At 37.4% G+C, this 16,002-nt stretch overlaps 1 protein-coding gene across 2 annotated transcripts; it reads right to left on the bottom strand.

The window, feature by feature from the left end:
* Window positions 1-802: 802 nt before the first annotated feature.
* Window positions 803-15,474, bottom strand: rgs14b (regulator of G protein signaling 14b). Of its 2 annotated transcripts, XM_039693802.2 has the most exons (16): window positions 15,367-15,474; window positions 14,682-14,804; window positions 13,497-13,518; window positions 8,012-8,181; window positions 6,949-7,041; window positions 6,707-6,850; window positions 4,765-4,956; window positions 4,570-4,687; window positions 4,432-4,475; window positions 4,158-4,349; window positions 3,987-4,063; window positions 3,462-3,588; window positions 2,898-2,973; window positions 1,568-1,620; window positions 1,389-1,491; window positions 803-1,300 (listed from the first exon to the last, which is right to left on the bottom strand). In XM_039693802.2, the coding sequence occupies exons 1-16, from the start codon at window positions 15,421-15,423 to the stop codon at window positions 1,041-1,043; spliced, it is 1,851 nt and encodes a 616-aa protein (XP_039549736.1). In that variant the 5' UTR covers window positions 15,424-15,474; the 3' UTR covers window positions 803-1,040. The 2 variants fall into 2 exon arrangements, with proteins under 2 accessions (XP_039549736.1, XP_039549737.1); XM_039693803.2 differs by lacking the exons at window positions 14,682-14,804; window positions 15,367-15,474 and adding an exon at window positions 14,068-14,213.
* Window positions 15,475-16,002: the final 528 nt, after the last annotated feature.

The following is a 16,002-nucleotide window of genomic DNA, read 5'->3' on the forward strand; positions in this document are numbered from 1 at the left end:
GTTCATTAAAGCATTATCTATTGTGAAGGGTCATTTCAAGGAAGCACCGTGTCTATACAGTAACGTCTTCAGCTAGTCAGCTTGAGATCCACTTTCATCTAAACTGGGTATATCTATTAATCATAGTAGTAGTGAATGTTATATGTGACTCTGGATCACACAATAGCCAACAATACATTGTATGGGTCAAAATTATCGATTTTTCTTTTCTTTTATGCCAAAAATCATTAGGATATTAAGTAAAGATCATGTTCCATGAAGAGATTTTGATATTTTTCCAACCGTAAATATATAAAACATCTATTTTTTGTATGCTTTAAAGGGATAGTTCACTTTGGAATTAATGTTTGATATGTTTTAGCTTACCTCAAGGGCATCCAAGATGTAGGTGTCTTTGTTTCCACAGTAGTTTCAATTTTGATATTTTTAGGTCAAACCATTGGAGAAGTTTCCAGATTTTCAAATAGTTGTGTCTCGGCCAAATATTGTCCTATCCTAACCATACATATATTCAGATTCTGCAAATCTTAGTAAAATTTAAAATATCCTGTTTCCCATTAAAGGATTTGTTAAAGTCATTAAAGACTTGAAAAATAATGATATTAATCTTTACATAAACTAATAATTATACATTTCAAATGAACCCAGTTTAATGCTTTAATTGCTCGTTCATGATAACTAACGCATCAACTGATTTAAATGTAGTAAAGTGTAGCTAGCTACATTATAAAGTGTTACCAAAACCAATTTGGAATTGAAAAATCAATGAAACCTTTAAGGAAAGTAGTACGCAATGCATGTCTTCATCAAAACAGATAGAATGTATTTTTGTTATGTGAATCAATTTGAAATAAATACAAGCAGCTAGACATTAACATGTGCAGAATCACATCTACCGTAAACCATACTTCGTAGCATCTGCTTTTATCAAAAAAAGAATACTCCTAATAACAAGTGTCCATCATTAAAGACCGTCACATTCACTTCCCTGTAACGTTATTCTCTATTCTTCATGTTCCAGTGTAACAGGTCCATTAAGCTCACACCACAGTTTCTCGGGCTGGGTTTGAGCACTGGCTCTCAGATGGTCCCTCCCCTAATGTGTCTGACTGTCCTGCAGGAGAATCCACTTCAAGAGACCCCATACTGGAGCAGGACTCCTCCTCCAGCGATCTGTTGTTCTCAGCCTCCTCCAGGGGTAACTGAAGGAACTGAGGCAGCATTAGATGTTCTTTCTTCAGGAGACCCCGCTGATCATCAGCACTGCAGGTCTGTGCTCGGTTTAACAACTCCACCAAACCTGAAAGTCCCAACACACTTAGATCAGCAGGTTGCGTTCTACGGTACTGTAAAGACCGGCGAATAGAAACGAGGTAATCATCATTTACCCTCCATGTCATAGGTTCTCCTCAATCCAGGGTTCTTCTGTCGGGCGTTTGATCGAGGATTCCCTGTTGGGAACATGTTTGCATCCACAGCACCTCTCCGATCCTGGTGACAGATGCAGGAGAGGTTATACCTCCGAGAAGGACTGGAGGATATCAAGATTGTAAAGCAGTAGACTCACTTGTAATGAAGGAAGTGAGAAGCTCCCCTTTGGGCTGCTGGCTTGATCAACACCTGCAAGAGCGATGAGATTGATCAACAGCTTAATATATTTATTTAAGAAGACTGAGAGTAAGAATCAAATCATAATTTCCTAATGTAACATTTAGGACACAGACTGGTTATACAATTGGGTGCAGTTTGTGAGAGGTTTAATGCTGGGAAAGGGCCCACAACAACTACGCAAATGGAAGGTGACATGTTCTCCACAGAGGACCGCACAAGAGCACAAATCATTTGAATATCATTGTCAGTCCATTCAAGCTCAAAGGAAAATTCCATGCCTAATACAATATCTGTCTGTCTATCTATCTGTTTGTCCATCCATCTATCTCTGCCTTTCTGTCTGTCTGTCTATTTATCCACCCATCTATCCATGTGTCTGTCTGTCTTCCCATTCAATTCAGTTGTTCAGTAGAACTATGAAATTTCTTTCTTTCTTTTTCATCTATCTATCTATCTATCTATCTATCTATCTATCTATCTATCTATCTATCTATCTATCTATCTATCTATCTATCTATCTATCTATCTATCTATCTATTTATCTATCTATCTATCTGTGTCAATGTATCTATGTCTGTCTGTCTGTCTGACTATTTATCCACCCATCTATCCATGTGTCTGTCTGTCTTCCCATTCAATTCAGTTGTTCAGTTGACCTATGAAATTTCTTTCTATCTATCCATCCATCCATCCATCCATCCATCCATCCATCCATCCATCCATCCATCCATCCATCCATCCATCCATCCATCCATCCATCCATCCATCCATCCATCCATCCATCCATCCATCCATCCATCCATCCATCCATCCATCCATCCATCCATCCATCCATCCATCCATCCATCCATCTATCTATCTATCTATCTATCTATCTATCTATCTATCTATCTATCTATCTATCTATCTATCTATCTCTGTCTGTCTATCTATTTATCCACCCATCTATCCATGTGTCTGTCTGTCCTCCCATTCAATTCAGTTGTTCAGTTGACCTATGAAATTTCTTTCTATCTATCTATCCATCCATCCATCCATCCATCCATCTATCTATCTATCTATCTATCTATCTATCTATCTATCTATCTATCTATCTATCTATCTATCTATCTATCTATCTATCTATCTATCTATCTATCTATCTATCTATCTCTGTCTGTCTGTCTGTCTATTTATCCACCCATCTATCCATGTGTCTGTCTGTCTTCCCATTCAATTCAGTTGTTCAGTAGACCTACAAAATGACACCTGCAAGATGTAGAATTTAAAATAGAATTTTTACATACGTTTATCTAGAATTAGTGTCTTATTGGCCAGAGAGGTGACAGCTGTGTTCATACTTAATATCTGTCCGCTTCCACTCTGAAAACAGAGGACAGAAAACACGTGAGCACATGGCTTATGTTGCAAATGTGGATATAGACACTTAAGACAGATCAATGTCATTTCGAATAGTGTTTAGTAATTAATTAGTATTAGGACTGTATGACAAGTAGATTAATTAGCATTTAGTATGTCTAAATAGCATAAAGTTAGAGTGAATGTCTTTGGTTTGATCACTAGGTGTGTGAAGACATTGATGTTACCATACTCAACTATGAAGACTACTAGAGCATGTTGAGGTTTCTTCTGCATATTGACTGTATTGCGTTAATCATGTTTCTGATGTTTTGATGAACATAAAACATTAAATGATTTGTTCGGTACTGGCACTCTCCTACTTTTGCAGCTGCAATTTAATAACAAGAGAAACTCTCTCCCTGTAATCATGTGGTCCATCAAAAAAGGTCAAACTATTAGTGTCAACAAAGAGCGAAATACTTGTTCTGGCCAATCTAGACCCCCCTCACCATGGTAACAGTGGCGTCCTGTGCCCTAAGGTGGTATTTGTTAAGCATCGTTGCAATGGCATCCTGCAGGGTCTTATTGGACTTCACCACAACGGCCACCGTCTTACCTGCGAATGCTACCTTTACCCTGTACGAGAAACACACATGCGCATATTAACACCTGGGCACGACAGGCAATTCAAACTGATTGTTTACATTTAAATGATCATTTTCATCATTTACTCACCCTCATGTTGGATCAAATCTGATGTTTTTTCTTCTGTGGAACACAAAAGAAGTTTTTTTTTTTTTTTTTTTTTTTTTTTACGAATGCTGGTAACTAAACAATTTCAGTTCCTATTGACTTTAGTTTTATGGACAAAAAACATGGAATCCAACCAATACTGGTTACAGACATTCTTCTAAATATCTTCTTTTGTGTCCCACAGAAGAAAGAAATGCATTAAGGTTTGGAACGACATGAGGATGTGTAAAGCATGCCAGAATTTTAATTTTTGGGTGACTTTTTTTTTGCACAACACTCACGCAAATGTGACCCTCAGTTCCAAAAACACCTGCTGATCCTTCAGCACAGAGCTGTCCTGGTCCAATGACAGCGGTTGCTATAGGTGATACCCAATGGGAGATCACAATAAAAAAGTTCATATATAGATATTTTGTCAATTAATGTACATGCAAATGTTTTGCACTTCTTACTTTGTCTTTGCCTTGTAGATAAATAATGATGTCTGACAGAGGAAGGCCTCTTTTTTCACATACGCCGGTGAGCATTTTGCGGACGGTGACACCAGGTCGGGCCGGGGTCAGAGATGCCGTACCATCGGGTAGGAAGACACAGCAATACTTATCAACCCCTCCGTCCGCAGAGCGTGCCACTAATTTCTCAACCTGCAACAACAGATATGTATTGAGACCAGTACTGCTATAGCATTGTATAGTGCTGGTATCTACAGTCTTTTTAGAAAGTTACCTCTGAACTCTTCACGAGGCCAGTCTTGAAGCTGATAGGTGATTCTGGAAATGGCCAATAGAGAACAGAGATTTTATTAGATGGTCTAAATTTGCCCTTTATTTAAACCATGTGTGGGTTTTAACATCATAAAATCACCTCCCCAGGACCCTCTCTTCTCTTTGCGTTTGTCCCTTCCTATAATGCCTTGCAGATTGACCTTCCTTCTCTCTACCCCATCATCAGCCTCTGGTGTACTTGTCTTCGCCTTTAACCTCTGGAATACAACACACTCATATAAATCTCGTATTAAGATCACATACAGTCTTCTTTTACATTGAGATATCAAGTTACCTCTTTAGTTTTATCGAACTTGACTTGCTCTCTGGGTGAAGTGCTGCTGGTGTGTTTGGATGACGTGAGGGGTTTGCCACGAGAGTCCAGTCCTGGCAGAGGCCTGCCCTCCACATTAGCTAGCATGCAGCTTTGATAGAGCTGTGAGCGCACGAAACGAGTGTAGCTGTCAAACTTCATCAGTTTAAAGATCTGAAAGGGGGAGAGAGAACAGAGAGGTTAGGTAAGGAGGACGCTTCTGTTTAAGAGGGAGTCAAAGGAGGGTGGGCTCTTGAGTTGATTGCTTTTACTAGCTCTGGATAATTGAGTCATGATTGCCGTCTGTTCTCAAACTAAAGTGGTTTGCATGAGACAACAAATATGTCTTCGTCACGAATGTAGCAACTTATTCAATAAGACGCATATCTTTGTTTTTACACTACACAAATGGGCAAAACTACATTTACAATAGCATCCAGTGTCAGGTTTTTCCCCCTGCTTGTTTGACAGATGCGAAAATCGACTACTTTGTTGTTGAGGCTAAAAGCATTTTAAATTGATTGAAAAAGACGCTTAATAGGGTGCTTTCTTGCTGTGACTTTGCTGATTTTAATGGGAATGCTCTAGTTTATATCATTGCATCACTAACCATGTCCATTGAATGCTTTATGCACTTGGGACTCTTTTTCTTGAAACTTGTGATGTAATTATTTACTTGAGGCACTCCTGAAATTTAGTATTTTTTCTAGATTTGGTCACATTACATGATACAAAAAAACGTATACCTTGAATGCAATGTACAGAACTTTGGATAAAAGCATCTTACCATCTGAATAAATGTTAATGTAAACTTTTTTCTGCTTTAACCCTTAAATGCATACTTTGGGTCTTTAGTGACCGGGACCTCATTCGCTACCCTCCTCATCCTCATTCATTTTTTTTTAAAGTTAGACATCAACCTTCAATTAATTTTAAACAATATAACAGAAAAAATTATACAATTATAAAATCTTAAATCATTAAATCTCATCCACTCTAATTATATGTAAGTGTAAACTCTTGAAGTTTCACTCATAGTAACAGCAGGCAGAAAACAAAAGAATAGAAATGATCATCGGCTAAACTTAAAATGGCTCAGCAATTTACCGTCAATATTAGAGCAAATATTGAAAATTTTACAGTCACTGTCACTTGATGGTGGATCTGGTAAAGAAGCTGTTAAAGATCAAAATATTGATTTTGAATATGTTGAAAATGATAGTTTTGAGAATATGTTTGTGAATATGAGCCAGATGTTGAATGTACTAGGAAATGAGCTGTGACGAGGACAGTGGTGTTGGTGTAAAACATCTGCTCAAACTGAACCCTCCCAAGCTCCAAAAGGTAACAAAATACGCTTTATTTTATTTCTTTGGTAATTGTTACTCTAATATCAAGCGAGTTTTATATTATCGGGACAGAATGAAATCCATCCGTGTTAGATATAGAACTGGGACGCTAAAGACCCGAATATGTAATACTGATTGACAAAACATTCATGCATAGAGCATAATCGTAAAAAAAAAAAAAAAAAAAACTATATTATGCATAGTTCAATCATGAAACTCTTAAAAGTAGCTGATCTCTCAAGCCAGCAGTACAGCCCATCGATTTCTCTTTCTAATCTACACAACATTTATTCACATTCCACACAGTAGCTTCTTTGCACAATGATATATATATATATATATATATATATATGGCCCTCCTCCTCCCCAGAACCACCTGTCTAGATCTGCTATGGTTCTCTCAACCTTGAAGCAGCATTTATCCTAATATCTCTGTAATTCTGAGCATGTTTCAACATTAGGCCTTCGCTCATGCCAGCGTAGCAGATCTAGCAGCCCTACACTCGATTATTATCAATAAAATGCTCTTGAAATCTATTTCCATTGACATTTCAACCTGATATTTTGTCACATACCTGTTGTTGGGCTTTTTGAAAGATGTCAGCATGTGGGTTTTGAACATCTTTCTCCTCGACTCGTACCCTGTCATCTATGTTAATGGGCGAAGTAGCGTTGCTGGACAGGAAGCTGTTATAAATTGACAACGCCTCTCTCGTGAGCTAGGGTAAGAAAACAAATGTAATATTTACATTTTCTGGAGGAAAAGGAAAAGAAATGGTGATGAAATAGTGGTTATCAACACAATACATAGATTTACCTGCTCCGATTGATAGGCAGGTATCTTGCGAAACTTTTCACACGCCAGCCAGAATAAGATGTTCTCAGCGCTGACCTCAGATTTCAGAAATGCCTTTGGTGCATACAGACAAAATGTAACGCTAAGAATATGCCTCAAATCTGGATGAACTGCATGTGTCGGTGGGCATGATAATTACTATCACCTGTGTTATTATTAAAAACAAGACAATTTAGACAATTTAATTTCTGGTTCTGGCTGGTATCTCTGTTGGCCACCAAATGAGCAATTCACAGAGGTTTATCCATCTCAGAGCTCTCTCACCTAAACACCCAAATGTTCCCCCCCATAAACTCTCTTCCAGCCTCCCTATTCTCCACACCGCCTAATTTACCTATAATTAGTGACTCATTCCGTGGGCTGTTTTCCTCCTCACCTCCTGTTTTTTCAGATTTTACACATTTCACAATAAATTGGGTTGAGTTGCTTGCCCTGCGTGGTCGCTAAACAAATGAAAGCGTCGAGTAACATGGCAGCATCTCTCTACAAAAATTATTTTATTACGAAGTGAATAAGTGCAGAAGTAAATGACGTGTGCACCGAGAAACTAGAAGCAACGGCTTATTTCTAAGACACCGCTTCTGCTTTTCTCTGCCGAGTAAGAGTCAGCCTTTTGTATTCAGCAGATCTGCTTGAAAATGTTTTGAAAACAGCCTGTTTTTTTTAGGGCTGTCTTTCGATTAAATCTATATTTATCAAACATAATTGCAATTAGTCACACTTATATCAATATTACTCGAGTCGCCTGTAGGAGAAGTGGTGCTTTAACTTTGAATTGGTCAAATTGCATTGCTTTTAACGCACTATATTGACAATATTAGAAGTTAGTAGATAATTCAGCAACCTTCCAACCCAGTAAACTCATGTGTTTTTTTAGAAAGATCCATTAGTGAAAATAACCAACACAGTAAACAAATCAATATCTTCCCCTAAAGCCCATTCATCTATTTGTTCAGATTTAGATGTGCTTTTACATGTCCAGAAATATTCCCTCTTTCGAATGACACTTGTTTAGTTCACTCACCGTGAAGTAGCGTACGCCCATGGGGTCCTCCAGCAGTCTCTCGAAGCTGACAGCCCAGCTGGCCACCTGACCCACACCTCTGGTCCCTTCACTGGGCACGGTGGGCAGACTGGAGTTACTGCAGGAGTACTGCGTCGCTGTGCGCTCATCGGTCTCCAGCACATTCAGTTCTAACACCCACGAGACGGAGAGGATGTTGAGAAGCACTGGCATTTGAACTTGAAGCATTTGTGTGTATTGGTAACAGTTGTGTCCCGAATGATGCACTATACACTAACACTATATACTTACTATATACTCAGCTGTGTATTATATTAACTTTTTAAGGTTGTTTTGTCATTCAAATTCAGAATTGAATGGCCTCTCCCCTTCTGCTACCTAATTAAAGCTGCAAAAGTTGAGTGCCTGAAGTGTATAAGGCCCTTTCCAAAATGACACACTAAAAACTAGCTGTTTCCTTCTGAGTACGCACTTTTGTGACGTAATGCCGCTTTGACTGAGTCGTACAAAGTGCGCATCAAGGGCGCATGTCAACCAAAAGCTGGTGCTCGTGCGAAACCTAAAATGACTAAATGGGACACGCTACGCTCTCATGGCCTCAGCAGCCATTGTAAGTCTAGGGGCCAGTTGTTCAAAACATTTAAATGATCCGGATTTGGAAATCCCATTTTTTCCTATCCATGATCAGGTAATCCGTCTTACTTTTATGCCGGTTTTTCAAAGCAACATTGGACTGGATCACCCTGATCCAGATACACAGTTTTCAAGATTACCAGTGCTCTAAATGGGACAACATATCCCAATGTGGGCTACCAGCTATGTAAAGAAAAGGTAGAAGAGCCAACATGGGGTCACAGTAAGTGTTTCTTATTTTGAGACAAAACACAAATGGGGACGATCATTTTAATTTTATTTTTCCTTTACTATACTGAATAGCTTAATTGTTAGCCTACGTCTACTTTATCACCGTTACAACGGTTACACAAGTCAAGTGCAAAATATAAATACAAGTATATACACTAAATGATGATACAAATGTATTATTTGACCAATTTTAAAATTTTACTACATTTTCTTCCTGAAATCCACCTTGAAATCTGTTGAATCAGGATAATCCTGTTTTTTTGGATCAAAGTTATCCAAATCCCACTGACAAGTTTTGAACAACACAAACTGAAGGTGTGATCCAGATTAAAACTAGGATTGGATTCCCTGATCTAATCTGATTTCAGATTCCTTCTTTCCCTTTTGAACAACCCATTTTCAAGATTTGATCCAATCCGATAACCAAAATCCGATCAGCTTACCTTTGAACAACTGCATTATCCAGTTATGTAAAGGCGTGGTACAATGCCCTTTTCTCAAGATGTAAAATAAATATCTTACGTCCCCAGAGTGTGTATAGCATCTTTAGCTCAAAACACCATGCAGATATTTTTATAAAGCATGTTAAAGTTGTCACTTTTTGAGGGCTGGGCAAAAATGCAGTTTTTGTGTCTGTCCCTTTAAATGCAAATGAGCTGCTGCTCCCAACATAGAGGGCGGAGCTTCAAGAGCTCATTTCGGATTACCTCATGAAGACATGCTCTAAAAAAAAAGTCAGAAACTGTTCTGCCTTTTATGTTTAAACCGCAGTCAGACAAAGATGCAGATACTCAAGAAGAAGTGACAACACGTAGAATGCAACCGGACGTCTCTGAATGGTTAGTTGAAAATATGTCGCTGATGTGGAGTTAACTATCTTTAATTAGCGTTGTCATTATAATCTATAAAATCGCTCGTATAGGAAGATGCATACAGAGTGACATTCTATTGCATGTGAAAAGACGGATGCGACAGCTTGAGCAGACTCACAAATGTACCAGCCGTTTGTTGTTGTCCTTAAAAAACGATATAAATTCAAATATCTTCCTTTGCTTTGAGCGTTGGAGCTTTTCAGATGTTGTTTATGTGCAAACAGCAACATTAAACACTAACTAAAGTTGAACTCATAATCAATCACCCCTTTAAAGGGCACTTTTTCTATTTGGAATTTTCAGTGTGAACGCAATACTCTCTCCATTTATACTACATGAGATAAATCAGTCCCTCAAGAAAAACGCGATTATGCAATCGCTGAATTCCATGCAAAATCAGCCAAAGTCCGCATATTTATGCAGGGCCGAATTTTTTCAAATACGCCGCACTTTCGCCGCATAAATTGCTGATTTCCGTGCAAAATATGCGGGGTTTGCATTATTTCATAATCCTCACATTTTCGTTGCAAAAAAGTCACATGTATCTTAGCAAAAAGTTGAAAAATGTTGCGTTTGCTTCACACAAGAGCAGCCATTTCCCCCTGTTTCCATGGGAACGTTATCAAGTGACGCAATGGGCTCTATGCACGGCGTTATTTCCGGTGAAGGATTAAGGATGCTCGATAACTTCCGCCGATCATAGAGTCCAATGCAATACCGAGAATTTATATTGAATTTTATACTCCATGGTTATACTAATGAAACGTTAGTCACAAAAACAGATAAAACAGACACCCCTCGTTGTGTTTATGCTTCTTTTTAAAATTATATTAAATAAACATAACTATATATAAAATTACATCTAAACGTATGTACGTTTCGTTTCAAAGACGGGAGGACAGTAAATATTGAAGACTCTGCCATAATCCCGTTTTCTCCGGTTTTCCTCCGCTTTAATCTACACAACCGGAAATGGACGAGCATCCTTGCGTCAAATGCGGAACTTATGCGTGCATATAGTCCATTACGCAACGCCAGACAGACTAACGGAGGCGATTGTCATCTCACAAATCGAACTCGTATAACTGTCTGTCACACGTTCTACCGTCACCTCGTTACTTAATAAACAACATAAGATAAAAGAAGTAGCATCAAACAGAAATTACCCGCACACATGGGGTGTTCGAGGCGCACATATAATATAACACTGCAGAGAGTTCAACAGGGAGCGCGCAGCTCTTAAAGGGGCCACACCTTATTTACACTCGTTACAGTCTGAAATAAAACAAGATGAGAAATTAAATATTCCCAGCACTTTCTATGATGTAGTATGCTTGCTTATCAAAGGAAGTAATAAGAAATGACTCTTACATTAGCCTAGTGAGAACAGGATGTTGGGGGAATCACTTTTTTTCTCTTTTTCATCAAACCGCAATTTTTGCAAGTTCCCTCAATTTTTGCAAATTCCTGCAATTTCATTGCATAAATATCCCACATAGTCCATCGCATTTTTAAAGAAAACGGGCCGCATAATCAATCAATTTTTGCCCGCAACAATCACAAAAAAACTCCGCGTTTTTCTGGAAGGACTGAATACTATAATGGTAAATGTTATATATAAATCGCAAATTTTTTCACAAATTTTTGGAAATTACCACCACAAAATCAGTCATTTTGATCGCAAAAATCACAAAAAAAATCGTGAAATCCTGGAGGGACTGATAAATGACTAGTGCACAAGACAGCAAATTAGGACCCACTTTACCTTAACATATCAGATGCGGTTTGACATGAAATTTTAGGTAAAGTGGATTATAATAAGTCATTAAATATAGCCTATACTGAGCAAACATGAACCATGCCATGCAACACTAAGGGTTTGGATACCCTTGTGAAAGATAAGTGCTCTTCATTTTATCTGTGTACTTCAAATCTTAAAAGTAGTGTTTTTTTTTTTTAAACTGCATGGGAAATTATCAAGGAAAGCTAAAAAGCCACTTAATAGTACGTAAAGAGTTAACTTGTATGACTTCTTCAATTAAGAACACTTTAAGTACTTTATAATCATCACAAATGAAAAGTTTTACTTTAAAGTAGATCTGGTAACACTTTAGAATACCATTCCTTCAGTAATTAATAACGAAAGGAAAAAATGGAAATGGAAAAAAATAGTACTGATTAGCTAATAGTGAAACTGATAGATATGACAAACTAATTTGTTGATCAGAGTTTCTTGTTAGTTAATAGGTAGGATGTTAATAGTGCATTACTCATTATGACTCATAGTCATTCATTAATGAAGGAATAAAATTCTAAAGTATTACCATATTTTAAATTTGAATGATCTTTTGTTTAATAATCTTTTGTACAAGTACACTTATGTGTTGACTAACATACTAAAGTACTTGATTAGCATTTTATTTGTAGTTTGTTATTCTGTATTAGCCTACATTTAAAGTTAATATATTTCATATGTACTAAATCGCAGCTAAATTTTTTCAGTTGTGTGATTTTTTTAATAGAAATTACATTAAAATATATTTTGGTTTACCATAAATGCTTTTCAGTACATTTGAAAGAACACTTTAACCACATTTCAATGATAATAGAAGAAATTACTTAAAGTTTCTGTTTAATTAAATAACTTTAATTACAAATATAACATAAAGAGATGTACTTAAGTCCTTAGGCGGGTCAAAAAATAATCTAATTGCATTTAATATCAACTTAAACTAGAAGAAATGTTAATAATTAAATTGCAATTAAGTGCTTAAAGACACTACATTCATATTATTTGAAATGATTGAATACTTTTTGTAAATATACGCTAACTTTTTCACAAATATAGTAATTCATTAATGGTCTAATAGTATTGGTGCTATAGCAGAGACATGACTTCATGGCCTGTGTTTCTTATAAAAGTTGCAGTTTTTATATTGTTTATAGGGTAACCATTTTGGTCATTAGTTGGATAAATGATGGATCAGATAGACTACCATCTGAGGCTGAGATTGAGCACCTTAGGTTTTCAGAGTCAAATTTTGTTTGCAGAATATAGCGTTGAAATAAAATCTAGTGTACAATGTCAGTCAGCAAATTTCATTCTTGTGTCAAAGGATGCATGAGTTGATTTAGCCCTGTTTTCTCCTTCCTCAGGCTGTGGGAATGTGTGAGACATGCTAAATAAATGAGCTCATCAATATGACAGCATTAACGTTTGTGCGTTGCTAAACTGTCTCAACCCAAAATCAGTTGATGACACTTTTTACAGTTCTCTTCCTTTATTCCGACACTTCACTCGTCACTTGATTTTGTGGCACTGCTGTGCAGTAGAGGAATTTCCCAAGCATGAGTTCTAGTCACACGTTATGAATAACTAGCATCAGACGTTTGATGATTATTCTAGCGCGATCGATGATTGTCTTCACTTCCAGACAGTCACATGACTTTCTATACCTCTGTCTGTCTGCCTTTCTGCCTACCCACCTGTTTTTCTCTCCCAATCTCTCTGTCTCACAATGACACTAGAACAGAGAGAGAAACTGATGTGGCTACACCCCCACCCCCAAAACCGGATGTAAACAGGTCACTGATAAAGTGATTAACCTGGAGGTATGACTCCATTAGAACTGTTCGCAGGCCATGTGGATAAAAAATAAAAACACATGGCCACACAAACTGCTGGCCTTTGTTTCCCCCAGAAGATCTCCTTTAAAAAAAAAAAAAAACATTATTAAAGAATAACTTACCTCCATCTGAAACAGCCAGTGTCTGTAGGAGAAAATAAATTGATATCGATCAGAGTTATAATTATACTAATCAAAAATATGCATGCTGCATTCAAATGTGGTATTAGTGACTTGAAGTACACATTTCTTGCCAATTGAGACATACACAAGCACCAGAAAGGCTGCGTGAAAGAGCTCACGAGCAACAAAATGAGACACACAATTGGAGTCTGAGATAAAATGGCTGTTGTTTTTTCCCTCAAATTGGATGTTAACTGATATTATTGTTCTCTGATCGTCTCATTCCCGTAGGGTAATGTAGTAGAGCTTAGATCTTCAATGATCTGGAGGGAAAAAAATCAAGCACAAGTGCCTAAAACTTTTTTTTTGTTGCCCCCTGAATAAATGAAAGTAGCTGCAACTCTACATTAGTTAGTTCAAGGCCACTTTTAACCTTATAGTTTGACCTGATATGGTTAAAAGTACTTGTATAAAAATGTTAAACTCATTCTCAACTCATTACCATATTCATATTCTGTGTTTCCGCACACAGACCTGCACATACATTTTTAGTCAGGCTCTTTAAACGTACCTTAAGTCCGTTGGATATCTCAATGTTATTCCCTTTCAGAGACATATCCTTGAAATCACATGTACTTTAGATTATTAAACGCATGAGTGAGTTGTTTCTGATGTGCGTTTGAGACAGCTCTGAACACAATATAACTTCCTGCTCGAGCAGGAAGTCTTACCATGGCAACATGCCGCAAGAGGAAGTGTGGGCATGTTTCAGACAGAGCTCTTTTTTTTTAACTTTTTGCAGCTCTTTCATCATTACATAATGAATAAGATCATTAACGTTGAAAAACATTCATTGGAATTAAAGTATCGGGGATTTGTGACATTTAACATTTGTTTTGTTGTCATTGACATGTTCAGATTCTGAAAGAGTACGTGGCAAGTAGATAAAATATTATCACTCAAGCAATCATGACCAAAATAGCATGTACCACTGTACTTCTGTTGGTGAACTTCAATCAGGTTTCCAGCGAACACAAGCAAATCTACCGTTTTGAGATGATTCAACATTTAAAGGTCATAACAGGATCTTCAGCTAATGGCTAGCATGGCAGTGACTCCATATGCCTAAAAACAGAAGACAGATGAGGAAATGAGGGCTCTCCTGAAATCAGTCAAAGCTTTTACCTTGTTGAGGCTGTGAGGCTCACTGTCTGACAGGGTGTTGTGTCTCCCAAGAGTCCTTCGTAAAGAGTTGCGTCGAGCGAGGTTTGAGAACCCTCTAGTGATTTCATTGAAACTCAGGGTCCTCTGACATAAAATTCACACAAAGATATTTTCATATATTACAACCTCACAAAATAAAATCTTTACTGTACAATAAAATACATTCATGGTATGAATGGAATATATTCACGGAAAAATCAATGTAATAGAAACAATTAAATCCTTGTATGAGGATATAACATCTATGTAAACATGTATCATGTATATAGAACATCTAGTTACTGGGGTGCCTCAGGGCTCAGTGCTTAGACCACTTCTTTTCTCCACGTCATCACTAGGATCTGACAGACACACACACACATACATGCAAACATACATACACATACATAGATTTTTATGAAAAAGTAAATTGATTACTATTCAGACCAAGTAAACAGTTAAACATTCATTCAAATGTTTTCTCGGAAACTCGGAAAAAACTACAAATATAGTTGTGAGAAGCAAAAAAGAAGAAAAAAATGAGCATTGATTTTGTATAACTGTACCCTGAACATAATAAAAAATCCACTATTATAGTATCATGACCAGATGTTTCCACCCTACCAGTTGTATATCACAGATAAGAAGTGAAGAGGAAATTTGGTACCTTTTCCCTTGACTGGACAGATGCTTTCTGTTGGTGGTGAGACAGAGAGATCTCCATGATGAAGCTGGCTGTGTGCTGGAGACCAGTGAGCTTACACAAAACCTGAGCTAGAACTTCTTGGTTCGCAGAAAGAACGTGTCACTGCGCAAACACCATAAAACACAATGCCGCTGGGTATAAAAGTCACTCAGAAGGAAAACACACTGACGTACATTCAGGCAACGATCATCCAGAGAAACCTGAGGATCAATGACCATCTAGACAGAAATGAAAATTGTTAGTGTTAGTCTCACCCATTTGCATTTGTTTATCTGCAGCACACCTTTCACAGGTGATTTGTTGAAATTATATCACTACCCTCGTGTCTTTTTTCCTGTGGAATACAAAGACATTCATCAAAATGTACATTCAATGGCAATCATTTAATGTCAAGTTCATTTGGTTTATTTGTCATATTTTTCAAAAAAGGTCCCTCTTTATGTACAATATGTTCTAAATGTAGACTGTGATTTGTAGGGAGCTTTATGAAGAAGTTTTTCTTCACAAACATGTCCAGTCAATCGCCCAAACTGCCCAAAGCTAGTCCTGACTGAAAAAACCATCCAGAACCAGTTATGTTTTGCGTCACCAAAGCTC

The sequence above is a fragment of the Pimephales promelas genome, chromosome 19, assembly GCF_988280905.1.
Source record: "Pimephales promelas chromosome 19, fPimPro1.hap1.1, whole genome shotgun sequence".
Taxonomy (NCBI): Eukaryota; Metazoa; Chordata; class Actinopteri; order Cypriniformes; family Leuciscidae; genus Pimephales; species Pimephales promelas.